The 20,024-nt window shown below is 48.8% G+C and overlaps 1 protein-coding gene across 1 annotated transcript in view; it reads left to right on the top strand.

Moving 5' to 3' along the window:
- Positions 1 to 20,024, top strand: part of usp43a (ubiquitin specific peptidase 43a) — a 159,236-nt gene that overhangs the window by 97,149 nt on the left and 42,063 nt on the right. Inside the window, exons 5-6 of the mRNA XM_084319112.1 lie at positions 6,299 to 6,467; positions 7,376 to 7,487. Of these exons, the coding sequence (XP_084175238.1) occupies positions 6,299 to 6,467; positions 7,376 to 7,487 (281 nt within the window). The remainder of the gene's footprint in view (positions 1 to 6,298; positions 6,468 to 7,375; positions 7,488 to 20,024) is intronic.

The raw sequence follows: 20,024 nt of genomic DNA, 5'->3' as shown, positions 1-20,024 counted from the left end.
CTTTTGGCGCTTTTTTGGTGGACAAACCACCGCACATGTGCACTGTGACTCGTGACTGGAGTCTAGTTCTGCTAGCACACATAGCCTACTGTGTACAGACGGTTTCAAAATGTATTTTAAATTAGAAAGCAAACAAAATAAATGGACAAGAGAAAAATAAATCTCAATTTGGTCAGTATTGTCATTTGGACAAGCAAAGCCATTACTTTAAGTTGCAGGCAAGAAAGACAAGTCTGTCCACTGCCCTGTTTCAGGTCAAAAAAATATATATATATATATATATATATATATATATATATATATATAAAAAACGATTTTTAGATTTTTTATTTATTTCAATATTCGATATCGATTATTAAAATATATCGCGATATTTATAGTTATCATTATATCGCCCAGCCCTACATACTGTACTGTACACTGCTTACAGTACATACTGTTCATACTGCTTACTGTACATACAATACTGCCTACAGTGCATACTGTACATACAGCTTACTGTACATACTTTTCATACTGCTTTCTACACTACCTGTGATCTGAGGATCTAGTCAGGATATAGGCACTAGAGGATCTAGTCAGGATATAGGCACTAGAGGATCTAGTCAGGATATAGGCACTATAGGATCTAGTCAGGATATAGGCACTATAGGATCTAGTCAGGATACAGGCACTAGAGGATCTAATCAGGATACAGGCACTAGAGGATCTAGTCAGGATACAGGCACTAGAGGATCTAGTCAGGATACAGGCACTAGAGCAGGGGTGGCCAACCCGCGGCTCGCGAGCCGCATGCGGCTCTTTGCCCGTCAATGTGCGGCTCTTCCATCCATAAAAAAATATATTTTTTTTTAACCTTTTTTTTTTTTTTACTTTTTTTTTTTTATGTCACTCATTCCATAAGGACGTAGAATACACATTTACAATTTTTTTTAAATGGTCCATTTGCATGTTCTTGGTATCTGAATCTAGGGACATATATGGATCAGTGTCAGAAATAGTGTGTCTGTTACTAGGCTTGAGTAAATTGTAATGAACCAAAGGAGAATATCAATTCTATTTAAAATAAAAATTATCTTTGACTGTAAATAACACCATGCTAAAATTGACCAGACCTGAAAAATCTAAGCAAATGAATAAAGGGAAGATGATTAAACAGAAGGTTTTGTAGATACAGTACTGAATTCTGCCATCTTTTTTATAATGTAAATTTCTCCACCATTTTTCATCATATTGCAACACCGTTTTTTGCAAGACGTTCACAGAAAGGTAGAGAAACTAACTGCGTTCTGTTTTATGGCAATAACGTTCAGGTTTGTGGGAGATAATCCCAAAAAATAAGAGAAATTAAAAAGTAAATCCAGAAGTCAGATGATTGACAGGGGCTGGTGTGAGCTGGGTAGGGTAGTTTTTCGAAATTTGAAAGCCCTGAGTCTCTTCCTTCAAAAGACTACACTCACTTTTGGCTGTGCCACTTCCTCCTGTCAATATGCGCCGGTTTCCGACTCAATGCCCTGAGATTTCTATAATCTTATATTTCACTAATAACAGTTAAAATAATTGGTAAACAAACATAATGCTGAAAATATACACTTTTACTGTATATCTCGGGCTTAAGAGGTTAACCCTGTGAGGCCCAAATTAAAAAGAAATTAGCAACTTCAGAGGCCAGAGGGTGGGACATATAAACACATTTACTATCAAATAGCATTGTGAGGCTGAACAACAGGACCAATTCACTATACATGTGCTTAAAGGGGAACTATCTTATAAATGGCTTTTTTCAGTGTTTACCATTGTTTCTTAGCTATGTGGACTTATATTAATAGGATATATGTCTCTAATTCTCATATTGGCGAATTCTTCCAATTCTCCTCTCACAATATTCACCCTCACTGAACTGAGTCATCTGAAAATGTGCATATCTGTGATGTCAGAGATTTCTCAGCTGCATAATAATGTGGCAGTTGATGTGGCAGTTGGCACCAGGCCACACAGTGGTTGGAGCCCAGCCTCAAAACGGCTTAAGATCTTGAGGTAGAAAAATGCGGTTTTTAGTACTTGATTAGAAATACAAAACAATGAATTTTTTTTTAAAAAAACCTAGGTGTTCCATAGACTCACAGGAATTGTGTAAAAGTGCCCAAATAGTGAAAGAAATAGTAAAATAGTTCCCCTTTAACATTTTTTAAATAAACATTATTTTTTTAAATGGCTAAAAGTGATTTTGTAATTTTGCAACCGTGGGTCTCACAGGGTACTTTTAACCCTGTGAGGCCCAAATAAAAAAGACATTAGCAACTTCAGAGGCCAGAGGGTGAGACCTATAAACACATGAAGGGTGCCGTGACTGAAAAAAAAGGTTGAGAAACGCTGGTATATGGTGTGGCTCTTTGTGGTACCACAGTAATTTTTTTGTGGCTCTTAGTCTCTGACTGGTTGGCCACCCCTGCACTAGAGGATCTAATCAGGATACAGGCACTAGAGGATCTAATCAGGATATAGGCACTAGAGGATCTATTGGGCTGTTTTTCATACTAAATAATTCACAAGTATTTAATTGGGAATTCCACTGAAAATTACTTTTAGATGTTTTGATTCATTGATTCTTTTTATATGGTTTCATGACACTACTGTATATCTGTAATGAACTCATCTTACACCCCACTCCTCCCAGGGTCTCTGTGTCTCCTCCTCTCCCCACACCTCCTCCCTCTGTCTCCTCCTCTCCCCACACCTCCTCCCTCTGTCTCCTCCTCTCCCCACACCTCCTCCCTCTGTCTCCTCCTCTCCCCACTCCTCCCAGGGTCTCTGTGTCTCCTCCTCTCCCCACACCTCCCTCTGTGTCTAATCCTCTCCCCACACCTCCCTCTGTGTCTCCTCCTCTCCCCACACCTCCCTCTGTGTCTCCTCCTCTCCCCACACCTCCCTCTGTGTCTCCTCCTCTCCCCACACCTCCCTCTGTGTCTCCTCCTCTCCCCACACCTCCCTCTGTGTCTCCTCCTCTCCCCACACCTCCTCCCTCTGTGTCCCCTCCTCTCCCCACACCTCCTCCCTCTGTGTCTCCTCCTCTCGCCACACCTCCTCCCTCTCTGTCCCCTCCTCTCCCCACACCTCCCTCTCTGTCCCCTCCTCTCCCCACACCTCCCTCTGTGTCTCCTCCTCTCCCCACACCTCCCTCTCTGTCCCCTCCTCTCCCCACACCTCCTCCCTCTCTGTCCCCTCCTCTCCCCACACCTCCCTCTGTGTCTCCTCCTCTCCCCACACCTCCCTCTGTGTCCCCTCCTCTCCCCACACCTCCTCCCTCTGTGTCCCCTCCTCTCCCCACACCTCCTCCCTCTCTGTGTCTCCTCCTCTCCCCACACCTCCCTCTCTGTCTCCTCCTCTCCCCACACCTCCCTCTGTGTCTCCTCCTCTCCCCACACCTCCCTCTCTGTGTCTCCTCCTCTCCCCACACCTCCCTCTGTGTCTCCTCCTCTCCCCACACCTCCTCCCTCTCTGTCTCCTCCTCTCCCCACACCTCCCTCTGTGTCTCCTCCTCTCCCCACACCTCCTCCCTCTCTGTCCCCTCCTCTCCCCACACCTCCCTCTGTGTCTCCTCCTCTCCCCACACCTCCCTCTGTGTCTCCTCCTCTCCCCACACCTCCCTCTGTGTCTCCTCCTCTCCCCACACCTCCTCCCTCTCTGTCTCCTCCTCTCCCCACACCTCCCTCTGTGTCTCCTCCTCTCCCCACACCTCCCTCTGTGTCTCCTCCTCTCCCCACACCTCCCTCTGTGTCTCCTCTCCCCACACCTCCCTCTGTGTCTCCTCCTCTCCCCACACCTCCTCCCTCTGTGTCTCCTCCTCTCCCCACACCTCCCTCTCTGTCTCCTCCTCTCCCCACACCTCCTCCCTCTCTGTCCCCTCCTCTCCCCACACCTCCCTCTGTGTCTCCTCCTCTCCCCACACCTCCCTCTGTGTCTCCTCCTCTCCCCACACCTCCTCCCTCTCTGTCCCCTCCTCTCCCCACACCTCCCTCTGTGTCTCCTCCTCTCCCCACACCTCCCTCTGTGTCCCCTCCTCTCCCCACACCTCCCTCTGTGTCCCCTCCTCTCCCCACACCTCCCTCTCTGTCTACTCCTCTCCCCACACCTCCCTCTCTGTCTCCTCCTCTCCCCACACCTCCCTCTCTGTCTCCTCCTCTCCCCACACCTCCCTCTGTGTCTCCTCCTCTCCCCACACCTCCCTCTGTGTCTCCTCCTCTCCCCACACCTCCTCCCTCTCTGTCCCCTCCTCTCCCCACACCTCCTCCCTCTCTGTCCCCTCCTCTCCCCACACCTCCCTCTGTGTCCCCTCCTCTCCCCACACCTCCTCCCTCTGTGTCTCCTCCTCTCCCCACACCTCCCTCTGTGTCTCCTCCTCTCCCCACACCTCCCTCTGTGTCTCCTCCTCTCCCCACACCTCCTCCCTCTCTGTCCCCTCCTCTCCCCACACCTCCCTCTGTGTCTCCTCCTCTCCCCACACCTCCCTCTGTGTCTCCTCCTCTCCCCACTCCTCCCTCTGTGTCTCCTCCTCTCCCCACACCTCCCTCTCTGTCTCCTCCTCTCCCCACACCTCCTCCATCTCTGTCTCCTCCTCTCCCCACACCTCCCTCTGTGTCTCCTCCTCTCCCCACACCTCCCTCTGTGTCTCCTCCTCTCCCCACACCTCCCTCTGTGTCTCCTCTCCCCACACCTCCCTCTGTGTCTCCTCCTCTCCCCACACCTCCTCCCTCTGTGTCTCCTCCTCTCCCCACACCTCCCTCTGTGTCTCCTCCTCTCCCCACACCTCCCTCTCTGTCTCCTCCTCTCCCCACACCTCCTCCCTCTCTGTCCCCTCCTCTCCCCACACCTCCCTCTGTGTCTCCTCCTCTCCCCACACCTCCCTCTGTGTCTCCTCCTCTCCCCACACCTCCCTCTGTGTCTCCTCCTCTCCCCACACCTCCCTCTGTGTCTCCTCCTCTCCCCACACCTCCCTCTGTGTCTCCTCCTCTCCCCACACCTCCCTCTGTGTCCCCTCCTCTCCCCACACCTCCCTCTGTGTCTCCTCCTCTCCCCACACCTCCCTCTGTGTCTCCTCCTCTCCCCACACCTCCCTCTGTGTCTCCTCCTCTCCCCACACCTCCCTCTGTGTCCCCTCCTCTCCCCACACCTCCCTTTGTGTCTCCTCCTCTCCCCACACCTCCCTCTGTGTCTCCTCCTCTCCCCACACCTCCCTCTGTGTCCCCTCCTCTCCCCACACCTCCTCCCTCTCTGTCTCCTCCTCTCTTCACACCTCCTCCCTCTGTGTCTCCTCCTCTCCCCACACCTCCCTCTGTGTCCCCTCCTCTCCCCACACCTCCTCCCTCTCTGTCCCCTCCTCTCCCCACACCTTCTCCCTCTGTGTCTCCTCCTCTCCCCACACCTCCTCCCTCTGTGTCTCCTCCTCTCCCCACACCTCCTCCCAGGGTCTCTGTGTCTCCCTCCTCTCCTCCTCTCCCCACACCTCCTCCTCCCAGGGTCTCTGGCTCCCCACAACTCCTCCCTGGGTCTCTTTGTCCACTGCCTCCCCTCCTCTCCTCCCTGGGTCTCTGTCTCCTCCTCTCCCCTCCTCTCCTCCCTGGGTCTCTGTCTCCCCCTCCTCTCCTCCTCTCCCCACACCTCCTCCCTGGGTCTCTGTCTCCCCCTCCTCTCCTCCTCTCCCCACACCTCCTCCCTGGGTCTCTGTCTCCCCCTCCTCTCCTCCTCTCCCCACACCTCCTCCCTGGGTCTCTGTGTCCCCCTCCTCTCCCCACACCTCCTCCCTGGGTCTCTGTGTCCCCCTCCTCTCCCCACACCTCCTCCCTGGGTCTCTTGTCCCCCTCCTCTCCCCACACCTCCTCCCTGGGTCTCTGTCTCCCCTCCTCTCCTCCTCTCCCCACACCTCCTCCCTGGGGTCTCTGTCTCCCCTCCTCTCCTCCCTGGGTCTCTGTCTCCCCCTCCTTTCCTCCTCTCCCCACACCTCCTCCCTGGGTCTCTGTCTCCCCTCCTCTCCTCCCTGGGTCTCTGTCTCCCCCTCCTCTCCTCCTCTCCCCACACCTCCTCCCTGGGTCTCTGTGTCCCCCTCCTCTCCCCACACCTCCTCCCTGGGTCTCTGTCTCCCCTCCTCTCCTCCCTGGGTCTCTGTCTCCCCTCCTCTCCTCCCTGGGTCTCTGTCTCCCCCTCCTCTCCTCCTCTCCCCACACCTCCTCCCTGGGGTCTGAGGATGAGGATGAACAATCTAACTCTTCTCGTTTCCTTCTCTCCTCTCCTCTTCACCCAGGGTACCACCACAGCCTGCCCTCCTCCCCCTACACCTCCCCCACGGCGCCCGAGGGTCAGAGGTTACCACCGTCGGGGACCCTTTCCTCCGAGTTCCTCAACCAGGGTGGCTCCACTAAGGTCCTCCTCCTCATCTGCAACACGGCAGGCTCGGGCCAGCAGGCGGTCAGGTGAGCGCCCCCACTCAGCATGTGTCATGTATTGGTACTGCAGGGATTTCCCAAACAATTCATCTTGGGGCTGGAGCATCCAAAGTCAATAAACACGGTTCGCACAAGGTCCTTGAAGTGCTTGAAGTGCTTAAGTGCTTGATTTTTGACCAAAAAAGTCAAGGCCTGGAATTCCTTGAAAACAGCCCATTTTTTAACAAGGTGCTTAAAAAGTCCTTGAAATTAAAATCAACCATTGTGAGCAAGCAGCACGAGCCTGTCTGACTTGCGACTGAAATAGATGCATTCGTTAGAGAAATTCAATAATCTAACAGTTGTGCCTTTATTATATGCCTCATGCGCACTGCCAGCCAGCTTTATTAAAAACCTGGGACTGAGTCAAGTACGCGGGAGTGAGGCGCGGGCAGCAGTGGCAATTTTTCGAAAATAAAATACCCGGGAAGACCGATGAGAATAAAATTGTCCTCCTCCTCTCCTCTCCTCTCCTCCTCTCCTCTCCTCCTCTCCTCCTCCTCCTCTCCTCTCCTCTCCTCTCCTCTCCTCTCCTCTCTCTCCTCTCCGCTCCTCTCCTCTCCTCCTCTCCTCTCCTCTCCTCTCCTCCCCTCCCCTCCTCTCCACTCCTCTCCTCTCCTCCTCTCCTCTCCCCCCCTCCTCTCCACTCCTCTCCTCCTCTCCTCCCTTCCTCTCCTCCTCTCTCCTCTCCTCTCCTCCTTTCCTCTCATCCTCTCCTCTCCTCCTCTCTCCTTTCCTCTCCTCTCCTCCTCTCTCCTCCTCTCCTCCTCTCTCCCTCTCCTCTCCTCTCCTCTCCTCCCCTCCTCTCCTCTCCTCTCCTCTCCTCTCCTCTCCTCTCCTCTCCTCTCCTCTCCTCTCCTCCTCCTCCTCTCCCCCCCCCCCCCCCCCCTCCTCAGGTTCGGCCCTCCCTTCCTGATGCGTGAGGACAGGAACGTCTCCTGGGATGAGCTGCAGCAGAGCGTCCTCGCCAAGCTGTACTACCTGATGGTCAACGGGTCCCAGGCTCAGGTAGGACAACGCCACCCGGCTCCATGTCAACACACTCTATATAATATATAATAAGTAAGGGATAATGTATAGCTACGAGGTCATTGTCGCAAAATAATTGACCGACACAGAGTTTAGAATACAGAGGCGCCTCGCCGAGGTGTTCGAAACATCAGTGAAGGTAAATTATTTTGCGACAATGACCGAGTATAGCTATACATTATCCCGCTTATTACATGGCTAACTTACTAACAATATACCTAATTCATTTTACACCATCGACAAGACGAGATCAAATGCAGACGCAGTTCTGTTCTGTCGCTCCGCGCTGTCATCGCCGGCAGCTTCGCCAGCAGCCGGCAGGTGTGTCTGATTTCACTGATGCAGTGTGTGTCAGTGGGCTTGATTGTTCCAGCTGCGAACAGCGGTCATTATTGCTCGGCAGAGGTCCGTTATCGAGTAATAACGGACCTCTGCCGAGCGCTATTGACCAATGACAATCAAGCATTTCGGCTAATGTTAAAACGCCATGTAATAATATAATAATAATGAACTGGACTTTTGAAGAAGTCTTTATTTATCATGCAGTGACACACACATGCGATGGGCGGCACACACAGGAACACACACAATGCAATTTTTGGGTCGCCGATGAAATGTTCCTCTCTGCGCTTGACCCATCCCGTCGTCAGTCCCCCCCAAGGGCAGCCGGGAGCAGATAGGGGCTGCAGCGTGGGGCCGCGCCCCGGGGACCAATCCAAGTGGTCCTGTCCGTCTTCGTCACGGACGCGACAGCGTTAGCGATCTGTTGTGCATGTTTTTCCATTGGGTTTATCTTATCGGGAGGGGAAACCCTTGCGAGCACGGGGAGAACATGCAAACTCCACACAGAAAGGCTTGGGAGATACCCCACCTGGGTACCTGGCAACGCGGAAACCTGGTCCACAAGTTGGAATCGAACCCACAACCTTCTAGCTGTGAGGCGACAGTGTTAACCACTACACCACCATATATATATACTGTCAGCGTCTGGAAGATTATGTCATGGGATTACAATAGTATAAACGGAACTAGGAGCATGTAAGGCACACCTTGATTGGTCTATGCGTCTAGGAGTGTGCTAGGAGCACACGTTGATTGGTCTATACGTCTAGGAGTGTGCTAGGAGCACACGTTGATTGGTCTATACGTCTAGGAGTGTGCTAGGAGCACACGTTGATTGGTCTATACATCTAGGAGTGTGCTAGGAGCACACGTTGATTGGTCTATGCGTCTAGGAGTGTGCTAGGAGTACACGTTGATTGGTCTATACATCTAGGAGTGTGCTAGGAGCACACGTTGATTGGTCTATACGTCTAGGAGTGTGCTAGGAGCACACGTTGATTGGTCTATACATCTAGTGTTAAGTCATGGTAGCTTGTGGGCTCAAATGCACAACACGGGAGGCAGAATACTGTTTAACCCAGTAGTGTTTATTACTGTGTAGAGGCGGGGGGGGGGAGAACAGGTATGGTGAGCCTGTGTGTTTTAGCCTGGCGGGCTGGCGGTAGTGGCTGGTGTGGGTCGCTGGAGGTAGTGGGCTGTCGAGGACACAGAGGGGGGGGGGGGGGGGGAATCACGAGAGAATTGTATACGGGAAAATACAATGTCAAAAACATGAACACACGTCTGACAGACAGCATAATGTGTAAATAACATTTTATATTTCAGTCTGACGCTGAATGAATGGAGAACCATGCTTCTTGTAGGCAGAGGGGTAGAGTGGGAGCAGGTGTGGAGTCTCCATCCATCAGCGCAACTTGTTTCACCTGTGCCTATTACGAGTATTAGTGTTAGTGTGTAAAGCACACATTAATTGATTGGTCTATACTTCTAGGAGTGTGTAAAGCACACATTGATTGGTCTATACTTCTAGGAGTGTGTAAAGCACACATTGATTGGTCTATACTTCTAGGAGTGTGTAAAGCACACATTGATTGGTCTATACGTCTAGGAGTGTGTAAAGCACACATTGATTGGTCTATACTTCTAGGAGTGTGTAAAGCATACATTGATTGGTCTATACGTCTAGGAGTGTGTAAAGCACACATTGATTGGTCTATACTTCTAGGAGTGTGTAAAGTGTGTCTATACTTCTGTGAAAAAATTGATTTTGCAAAGGTGCTACGAGGTTGGAAATGTATTCACCTAATAGATCATGGATCTATAAGGTGTATGTATGTATGTATGTATGTATGTATGTATGTATGTATGTATGTATGTATGTATGTATGTATGTATGTATGTATGTATGTATGTATGTATGTATGTATGTATGTATGTATGTATGTATGTATGTATGTATGAACAAAAGCAAGTTGTTGTACAAGGAAACCCCCATTGTTATTATGTTGTCATTAGCTGCAGCTGAGTTTACTCATCTATAAAGCATCTGAATGTTCGTTGTGAAAAGGCCTTATTTCTGCCCTACAAAGGAAAAAGAAAGTAAGTCCATATGTTTACAAACATTTGCTGTAATCTTTGTCATATTAAAGACGTGCTTTATCACTACACGAAATATTGCATTTCAATTATATTGCATTTACAAGAAAAGATTCCAATAACATACTGTAACTGCAATTCATTCGGCTGTAAAGGGCAGATCTGTGCTCTGAATGTGAGTGTGTGTGAGTTCCTGACAACCTTCACACAGAGATAAACAATCTCCTAAGTTGGTGATACCAAATTGCCTTTTAATCACAAAAGGGAAACATTCAATTAACCAAAGCTGCAAGGAGAACAACTCAGGTCTGTGTCAAACTGTCAGCCTCAGTGAAACACACACACACACACACACACACACACACACACACACACACACACACACACACACACACACACACACACACACACACACACACACACACACAAAAACAAACAAACACTAGCAGATTGGGGAATTGGACACCAGATAACACTGTTGTGACAGCGAGATCCAGCACAGCCCAAGCAGCTCTTACCAGAGTAATTATTAGTCCATGCGTGTGGTTGTGTGAAGTGACCGACAGCCTGTTTGGTATCCTACTCTCTGCTAACACTTAGGGAGATAATGGTGCGTTTCTTATTATTAGCTGTAGGGCTTAACCCTTTCACCACCACACTACAGCAGGTTAACCCTTTCACTACCACACTCCAGACGGTTAACAGAAAGCGTTCATCTTCTGTAGTGTGGTAGTGAAAGGGTTAACCTTCTGTAGTGTGGTAGTGAAAGGGTTAACCGTCTGTAGTGTGGTAGTGAAATGGTAAATGGCTGCTTTTATATAACGCTTTTATCCAAAGCGCTTTACAATTAGTTACTATTTTTACCCATTCACTCACACATTCACACACCAACGGGGGAGGCAACCATGCAAGGTGCCAACCTGCTCATCGGAAGCAATTAGGGGTTAAGTGTCTTGCTCAAGGACACATCGACACGCTGCCCGGGAGGAGTGGGAATCGAACCGGGAACCTCCGGATTGCCAGACGACTGCTCTACCTCCCGAGCCACTGTTGGTAGTGAAAGGGTTAACCTTCTGTAGTGTGTTTGTGAAAGGGTTAACCCTTTTTGCCGTGTGTGGCAGTGAAAGGGTTAACCTTCTGTAGTGTGTTTGTGAAAGGGTTAACCCTTTGCCGTGTGTGGTAGTGAAAGGGTTAACGAGAGCAAGAGGAGGCAGAACTCGGATGTGTAAACAGGCCCCTAGACCACCAGACCCACCAGACCACCAGACCCACTAGACCACCAGACCCCTAGACCACCAGACCCATGACTAGACCACCAGACCCACCAGACCACCAGACCCACTAGACCACCAGACCCCTAGACCACCAGACCCATGACTAGACCACCAGACCACCAGACCCACTAGACCACCAGGCCCCTAGACCACCAGGCCCCTAGACCACCAGGCCCCTAGACCACCAGGCCCCTAGACCACCAGACCCCTAGACCACCAGGCCCCTAGACCACCAGGCCCCTAGACCACCAGACCCCTAGACCACCAGGCCCCTAGACCACCAGGCCCCTAGACCACCAGACCCCTAGACCACCAGGCCCCTAGACCACCAGACCCCTAGACCACCAGGCCCCTAGACCACCAGGCCCCTAGACCACCAGACCCACTAGACCACCAGACCACTAGACCCCTAGACCACCAGACCCCTAGACCACCAGGCCCACTAGACCACCAGACCCCTAGACCACCAGACCCACTAGACCACCAGACCCACTAGACCACCAGACCCCTAGACCACCAGGCCCCTAGACCACCAGGCCCACTAGACCACCAGGCCCCTAGACCACCAGGCCCCTAGACCACCAGACCCCTAGACCACCAGGCCCCTAGACCACCAGGCCCCTAGACCACCAGACCCCTAGACCACCAGGCCCCTAGACCACCAGGCCCCTAGACCACCAGGCCCCTAGACCACCAGGCCCCTAGACCACCAGACCCACTAGACCACCAGACCACTAGACCCCTAGACCACCAGACCCCTAGACCACCAGGCCCCTAGACCACCAGGCCCCTAGCCCACCAGGCCCCTAGACCACCAGGCCCCTAGACCACCAGGCCCCTAGACCACCAGACCCACTAGACCACCAGACCACTAGACCCCTAGACCACCAGACCCCTAGACCACCAGGCCCCTAGACCACCAGACCCACTAGACCACCAGACAACCTAGACCACCAGACCCACTAGACCACCAGACCCACTAGACCACCAGACAACCTAGACCACCAGACCCACTAGACCACCAGACCCCTAGACCACCAGACCCACTAGACCACCAGACCCCTAGACCACCAGACCCACTAGACCACCAGACCCACTAGACCACCAGACCCACTCGACCACCAGACCCACTAGACCACCAGGCCCCCTTGACCACCAGGCCCACTAGACCACCAGACCCACTAGACCACCAGGCCCTAGACCACCAGACCCCTAGACCACCAGACCCACTAGACCACCAGACAACCTAGACCACCAGGCCCTAGACCACCAGACCCCTAGACCACCAGACCCACTAGACCACCAGACCACTAGACCACCAGACCCATTATGCATGTCTGCTCTCTGAATGGACAGCCTCATGTATTGAAATGCACCTTTACTAACACAGCTATGACACTCGACAGCCCTGTCCTTACAATGTGTATAGCTGTGTTAAGCTTTGCTTAAGTGGTTTGTCAGTGTGACAAGTGTGACAACTACAACACTCACCCCAGCCAACACTCACACACACACACACACACACAGACACACACACAAACAGACACACTGATAGATTACGGTGTTTTCAGTCGGTGATTGTTATCAGCCTTCGTCGCCTCCGTCATATCGATCCTCTGCGTTGTGTTTGTTGTGGTTCATGGCTCACTCCCACACCTGGCTGACTGGCTAAAACACTATCTCTATTGAAGATATAACGTTGTTTGTAATGTTTGCTGGAGCCACTTTATCCAGAACGGCACACCCCGGTCAGAGAGCGGACACAGACACAGAGAACAGTATCACCTGGACATGGTCTTAGCGGATGGAGATACAAGGTGCGATTTTATGCCAAAATAAATACCAACATTTTAATTATCTGTATTGACACCCCCCCCAGCTGCACGACCCCACCCATCTTGGTGCAAGCGGTTTTCTTTTGAGCCACGGAATTACCAAATGGACACAGGTGGAAAGAATTGCACCCAACTAAATTGCCAATCAGTCTGCGCCTGCAACTCCGCTGGCCTTGCGCCAGCACGAAAACAAGAGGACGCCTTCATTGTTGATTGCGCTCGTATGATTGGTTGAGAGATTGGCGTATTGATCATATGATTTGTTTAGAGGTCATCCATGTGGACTTAATGAGTTTAAATGTGGCTCATATGGGCGGCTACGTGGCGTAGTGGGCAAGGCGCTCGCCACGAATGCGGAGACGCTGGGCTCGCCTGTTCGAGCCCAGCGCTCCACATTGCTTTCAGTTTAGCTGGTCGTTCATACTAATACACATTGGCCGTATTAGGGGGTGGGAAACTGATGGGTGGGGATCGGGCGTTGTGGACAGCGACTCCTACAGGTCGGTTGGTGCGCCTGCGCAGTAGAATCAGGAAGTGTCGGGGGCAGCGTGAGCCTCCCACGCGTTACTCCTCGCCACTGAGAGATCGAGCTGCGCAGGTGAAAAGATGCGACTGCTGTTACCTCAAGTACCGGAGGGGACTTGTGCTATGTATGACTTAGTCCACATTGCAGCCGGCTTGTGGGAGGCAAGAAACAGCGTTCGTGACAGGGGAGGGTTGAATTGGATGATACGAAATTGGGATGGGAGAAAATATAGAAAAATGGGAGAAAAAGGGGATCCAAAAAAAAAATGTGGCTCATATGTTGTCGCACCTCTCTTCTCCTCTCAACCCTTTGTCTCCATGTCTTGACTTTCTATATTCAAGGTTCCATCCGTGAAAAGAAAAAATTACTGAGAGAGATTGGACTTTGCTCTTCTTTAGGTGAGGAAGCCTGTGACGTTGTCATGGGAACATATTGTGGGGACTCAAACAGATTCCATGTCTTGAACAAGGTTTTCAAGGTTTCCACTCCTTCAGTGGACAATGAGTCGGTGTGTGTATTTCTGTCAATATTATTTCTGTGTCATTTCTGTATGTTTTGTGAAGTTGTGATGAGGTGTTGTGGCGCCTCCAATGGGTTTAGATTGCAGCTGCAGGCTCAGGCCGTGAAAGAGGGAAGTGAGGCGAAAACAACACTCGGACAAGGAGTGGCAGGCCTCTTATCCTGGTCCCGTGATGGGGTGATAGCCGGCAGGTGTGTAGTCGGGCACAGGTGGGAAGGATGATGGTGAGGCGGGAACAGGAAGAGACCCATGATGGGGACCTGCTGATAGACAGGGGAGAGAAAAGCCCTGGCTGTGGCTGTAACAGATATTGCAGACAGTAGGATAGGTTGCGGATTGCTGGTTCTTGAGGCAGCTGTCAACCTACACTTTTGCAACAGATAAAAAGCCTCTGTTTTGCAAGACTAGTGATGTTGTGAATTATAATACTACTGTAAACTACAGTTTTCATGTCTTTGGTAGAGACAATTTATGTTTCTGTGGCTTTGGTACATGTCCCTAGTGTCCCTATATACTGTACAACTGTGCCTATGCGCACACACACACACACACACACACACACACACACACACACACACACACACACACACACACACACACACACACACACACACACACACACACACACACACACACACACACACACACACACACACACACACTTTGTACTTTAGTTTGTATTTTGTTACTGTATGAAGCACAATCTCAGGGGGCTCATACAGAACCAAGCATTTCACTGTATACTGCACTGCACTGAGTAATAATGGATTCAAGTCTCAACCAGGGGCCAAAAGGATGCATTGTACAGTACTGAACTCTCTGTGAACTCGGTATTCACATTGCTTTCTGACATCAGGAAGTAGCTACACTATAACAAGTAATCAGCCGCCACCCCTTGGTACCAGAAATCTATAAATGTTTGATCAGCAACGACTTAAAGGTAGAATCCGTGATGCCGTCAAACGGCAACAGTACACCCGGGGGGTGACCAAACATCCTGATTTATGTCCACGTCCTGCAAGAGAAAAGAAATGCCCCTCATTTCAACAAAGTCATGCTTAAAATGTTAAATATATGAATTATTATTGTTTTTGTCCTTTTAGTAGTCACCATCCATGCACTAATGCATCGCAAATAGCCAGCACACACACTACACACCAGTGCACACAGCTGCTGCTGTTGGCTAGAGCTGTGTTGTCGGCGCGCACACTTTGAGCACCGCAGTAGAGCAACTTTATCTTCACTGGTTTTCATGGTGGAGCTTGAGAAGAGCGAGATCGAAGCACATTTCTAGACTTTTTATAAACATGCTCATTGCTCACACACCGCCAGCCTGGTTTAGTCTGGTTTAATCAAACCCTGGAGCGTTTATAAAAAAAAAATATATAAAAAAAAAATATATATATATATATATATATAACCCTAACTAACCTTACTGTCATGCACTTGTCCTAATATACTAACCTACACTGTAGCACTCAACACTTTGATGAACATTGTTACTCAGCTGATAGAGTTGTGCCCTTCCTGATGACTTGTTGTACAAAACTTGTAAGTCGCTTTGGATAAAAGCATCAGCTAAATGACTACAGTAAATGTAAATGTTATCCCTGGTGCAGTTTGTTTGGGCTGGTGTGAACACCGTAATCAAACTCAGGTCTTCACCAAACAACCCCAGCCTGGTCCAGCCTGTTTAGGGGGGTCTCAGTCCACCTCCAAGTGAACTGGGGAGCGGTGCATTTGAAGTTTGAATGCAAACCGAAACAAAAAGAAATCACGTAATGTATGTACTGATTGGGAAGGCATTTTGTTGGCATTTCCAGTATAATTCAAAACGTGTGATTTTTCATCATCATAACATTATTATTTTCACAGCTGATACTGATAAAAATAGCCAAATAATGTTGTGATACTAAACAAATATCATGCATATGCATAATTCAGGTGACAGTAGAAGACTGGTGCATAATTAATTATAGTATTTCATAACATTTGTGCAACACATGATTCTTTTTTTCACATATCTCCCATTTACAAAAATAAAGAAAAATCCCGCAATTGTCCTGCAATTTCCACAAATGTTCATACAGATTTGGTCACACTTATATGTGGCATCTACTGTTGACCTGCTATCTCCACCCGGTCTGGTGGTGGGTCTTATATAGACCCACAATATATATAAGGTTTAGACTGTCTTCAGATCTGCCTGTACAGTACATGAAAGAGCCTCCAAACCACATTATATCCATGTTATAATAATAAAGACCTTTCTCTGTGGGAGAGACGACATGAAGCAGGAAGTCAACTCAATCCATGTGCTGCAGTACCGTATACAACATTTATAATGCTATCTGTATTCTGTACGTGTCCCAGATAAATTACATGAGGACTTAGAGACACATAATTATGGTAAGACACATGCCTTTATCCATTATTGGATAGATTCATAAAAAGTCAGTATGTTTATCCCCACCTAGTTTTATATGATTGAAATCATCTATCAGCTTGTGTTATATTACGTTTTATTGTATTTTCTTTTTCTTGTGGCCATCTTGGTCTATATGCCATTTGTCAAGTAATTTGTCAAGTATACTATTATATACTTATTGTTTATGTGTCTTGTAAGCCCATATGGGCTGGGCATACACCTGTATGTAAGACACAAAAATAAAAAACATCTCATCATCATCATCATCATCATCATCAAATGAACAAAGGTATAAGTGATATCAAACATTAGCTGCTATAATAGCTCATCGACACCAGAAGCTATGGTAGTGACTGCATGGTGGTTCAAGTCACAAACCTTCAAATCCTGTAGTCGGTCAGGATTGTATCTCCATCAGTATTCTATCTCTGTTTTTGCCTGTTGTTTACTGTCCCCTATATGTAGGGAATATGTCGTGACCCGTGCACCAAGCCAATATTGGTAAGATCAGTAATACTTTGGGGATAAATGCAATGTCCAGGCTTGTTGCTTCCTTCCTGAAAACCTTTTTTTTGTTGTTGATCTCAGAATTTAGCAGAATTTTTTTTACCTCTTCATACAATACATTACAGTATGTCTGTTGTTTTACCTCTTCATACAATACATCATGCTCTGCGTGCTCATCCTCTCTTCCCTACAAAGTTCTGTCAAACTCACTGGACTCTGTCAAACTAGAAAGGTTCACTCAGTAGAGTGCAAATCTCCACCAATCGGCAGCCACCCATTAAATTAATGAATACTTTTTTTTTTAAAGCATAGGTATATCAACGACAATAGGGTCACAATGGCATTTCCATGTTGTAAAAAGGGGCCAGAGCTGATCACTAGAGGCTCTGAGCGGTGAAGCTGTGTACTATCAAAAGATGTAACTTCATAATGAATATCTATTTCAATGGACAATGATGGAAATGATTATTATTCAAATAAAATATTATCCAGAATTCAGGTCCTTGGCCTGCTGTCAGTCTGCACAACAAGTGACTGCCAAGTAGTATGCAAGTAGTGACTCCGGACACACACACACACACACACACACACACACACCAGGCCACGTGAGCGGATCGGCACGGGCGAGAAATCCGCTCTTCGCTCTTTAAAGCTTGGTCCGCTCTGCTAATCGCTCATGTTGACCCCGCCCCCAAGTCGCTCTCCGCTCGCTCACCGCTCACCTTGAATCGAGCGCTCCCCGCGCCACATCGCTCGGCAGATTTTTTAATTTTTTTTTGGAGCATGGTGTAAATTAGCTCAAACTACAACAGTCTACACCCCCTGGGCCCCTTAACAATTGTTTGTATTGAGCCGCATTGTAATTGTACCCATTCTGCAATGTTAAATAACGTTGTTTATCCATTCACTAGCTCTATTAAGCGATGATAGCTAGCCTAGCCACAATGCTATGGTCGCTGCCATTAACGTTAGCATGTAAGCTAACGACAACAACAATGGCGTCAAAACTTTTTCTAACAGGATGTGAGTGACAAAGCCTGAACAGGATATCACAGGTTCACCCTTCTCATTGGTTGAAAATGGCCTTCATGTTTGTACATCGCCATCTGTTGCTTTGGCATTGTACTACATGTATATTACATCAGTGTTAAACCACTGTGAGCGGCCTGAAGTGGATTGGAGTGGAGGAGAACTCTCGCTCCGGACGTCGCGCCGACCCATTTTAAAACCCACTCCTCGCTCACGTCAAAACCGCCCGTTCCGCTCCCCGCGCCGCTCACGCGCCGCGCCGCTCACGTGCACTGACACACACACACACACGCACACACACACACACACAACCGATTACATGATCCCCCCCAGGCTTCTGCCTGGTGGAGATAATGACTCATTAGTGCAGAGTGTCTGGTCTGCTCCACTTCATTATAGTCCAACTAGAGATAACTTCAAACCACACATGTACCCTCGAAAAGTACTATGCCCTTTTCATTTGCTGCTTTGGGTCATCCTATTAACTAGCTAATTTATGTTTCTTTATGCTCGGCTGCGGTTCCTATTCTCAGAATGAAAACATTAGCAACCCGATTTCGTTCTCCTCTCTCCAATAACTCTGCTCGTCTTTGCTGCCTGTCTTTGGTTCCACAGACCTTATCATTCATCTCTAAATGGACTTTCTTCATTTGATGGTGCAGGTAGCCAGGCTCGCTCCCACACATAACAAAGAGAGGTTGCACTCTACACCGCTCTAGTGGTGTTGTTGTGTCTGGGTCCGCTGAACGTTCCTTACTTGATGTATTACATCTGATCTCATTTCTAAATCAGCTTTACGTTCACAGGCTATACGGTATACCATTATGCTAAAATACATTAATACATTCTCCCAAAGGTCATACATTAATTGAAGACACAGGTGTAATATATTGCATGATGGATTTTGGTCTGTCTCTCTCCATGTACAGTATAGCATCTTCGCAGTATGGTCTGTGTGTCTAACCTACAGAAGACAGGGGTGATGTGTTAGTCATTGGTGTCTGCCTCCATACAGATGGAGTGTTGATTTATGTGTCTCTCTTATAGAATATTGCGCTATTGTTTTTATTACAGTGTCTCTCAATCATTTTAATGCCATGACACATGTCTGTCATAATGTTTGACATTGACATTTACATTGAGCAAAATCTCAATGCCTTGCGGTTGCGGTGTACTTTGTGTTCCTGCAGCCTTCCTTAGGCTCCATGTTACCTTAACTGTGTGTTATGTTGAGGGAAGCTTGGGCTGAGATAACACAGGGCTGCAAGACCTTTCGCCTGAGGGATATTGGGGTTGAGGGAACATTAATCTGAAGGCGCTTAGGGGGGATTGGGCTGAGGGACTTTCAGTTCAGGGAACATTTGTCTGAGGAAACATTGGGCTATTTGGGCTCAGGGAACATTGGGCTATTTGGGCTCAGGGAACATTGGGCTGAAGCAACATTGGGTTCAGGGAACATTGGGCTGAAGCAACATTGGGCTGAAGCAACATTGGGCTTAGGTAACATTGGGTTTAGGGAACATTGGGCTTAGGGAACATTGGGCTGAAGCAACATTGGGCTCAGGGAACATTGGGTTTAGGGAACATTAGGCTTAGGGAACATTGGGCTCAGGGAACATTGGGCTTAGGGAACATTAGGCTTAGGGAACATTGGGCTTAGGGAACATTAGGTTTAGGGAACATTAGGTTTGGGGAACATTAGGCTTAGGGAACATTGGGCTGAAGCAACATTGGGCTCAGGGAACATTGGGCTTAGGGAACATTGTGCTTAGGGAACATTAGGTTTAGGGAACATTGGGCTGAAGCAACATTGGGCTTAGGGAACATTGGGTTTAGGGAACATTGGGTTTAGGGAACATTGGGTTTAGGGAACATTAGGCTCAGGGAACATTGGGTTTAGGGAACATTGGGCTTAGGGAACATTAGGCTTAGGGAACATTGAGCTTAGGGAACATTGG

The sequence above is a fragment of the Notolepis coatsorum genome (assembly GCF_963971535.1).
Source record: "Notolepis coatsorum genome assembly, chromosome: 7".
Lineage (NCBI taxonomy): Eukaryota > Metazoa > Chordata > Actinopteri > Aulopiformes > Paralepididae > Notolepis > Notolepis coatsorum.
Note: the sequence above shows the minus strand (reverse complement) of the source record. Positions and strands in the feature narration are given on the sequence as shown.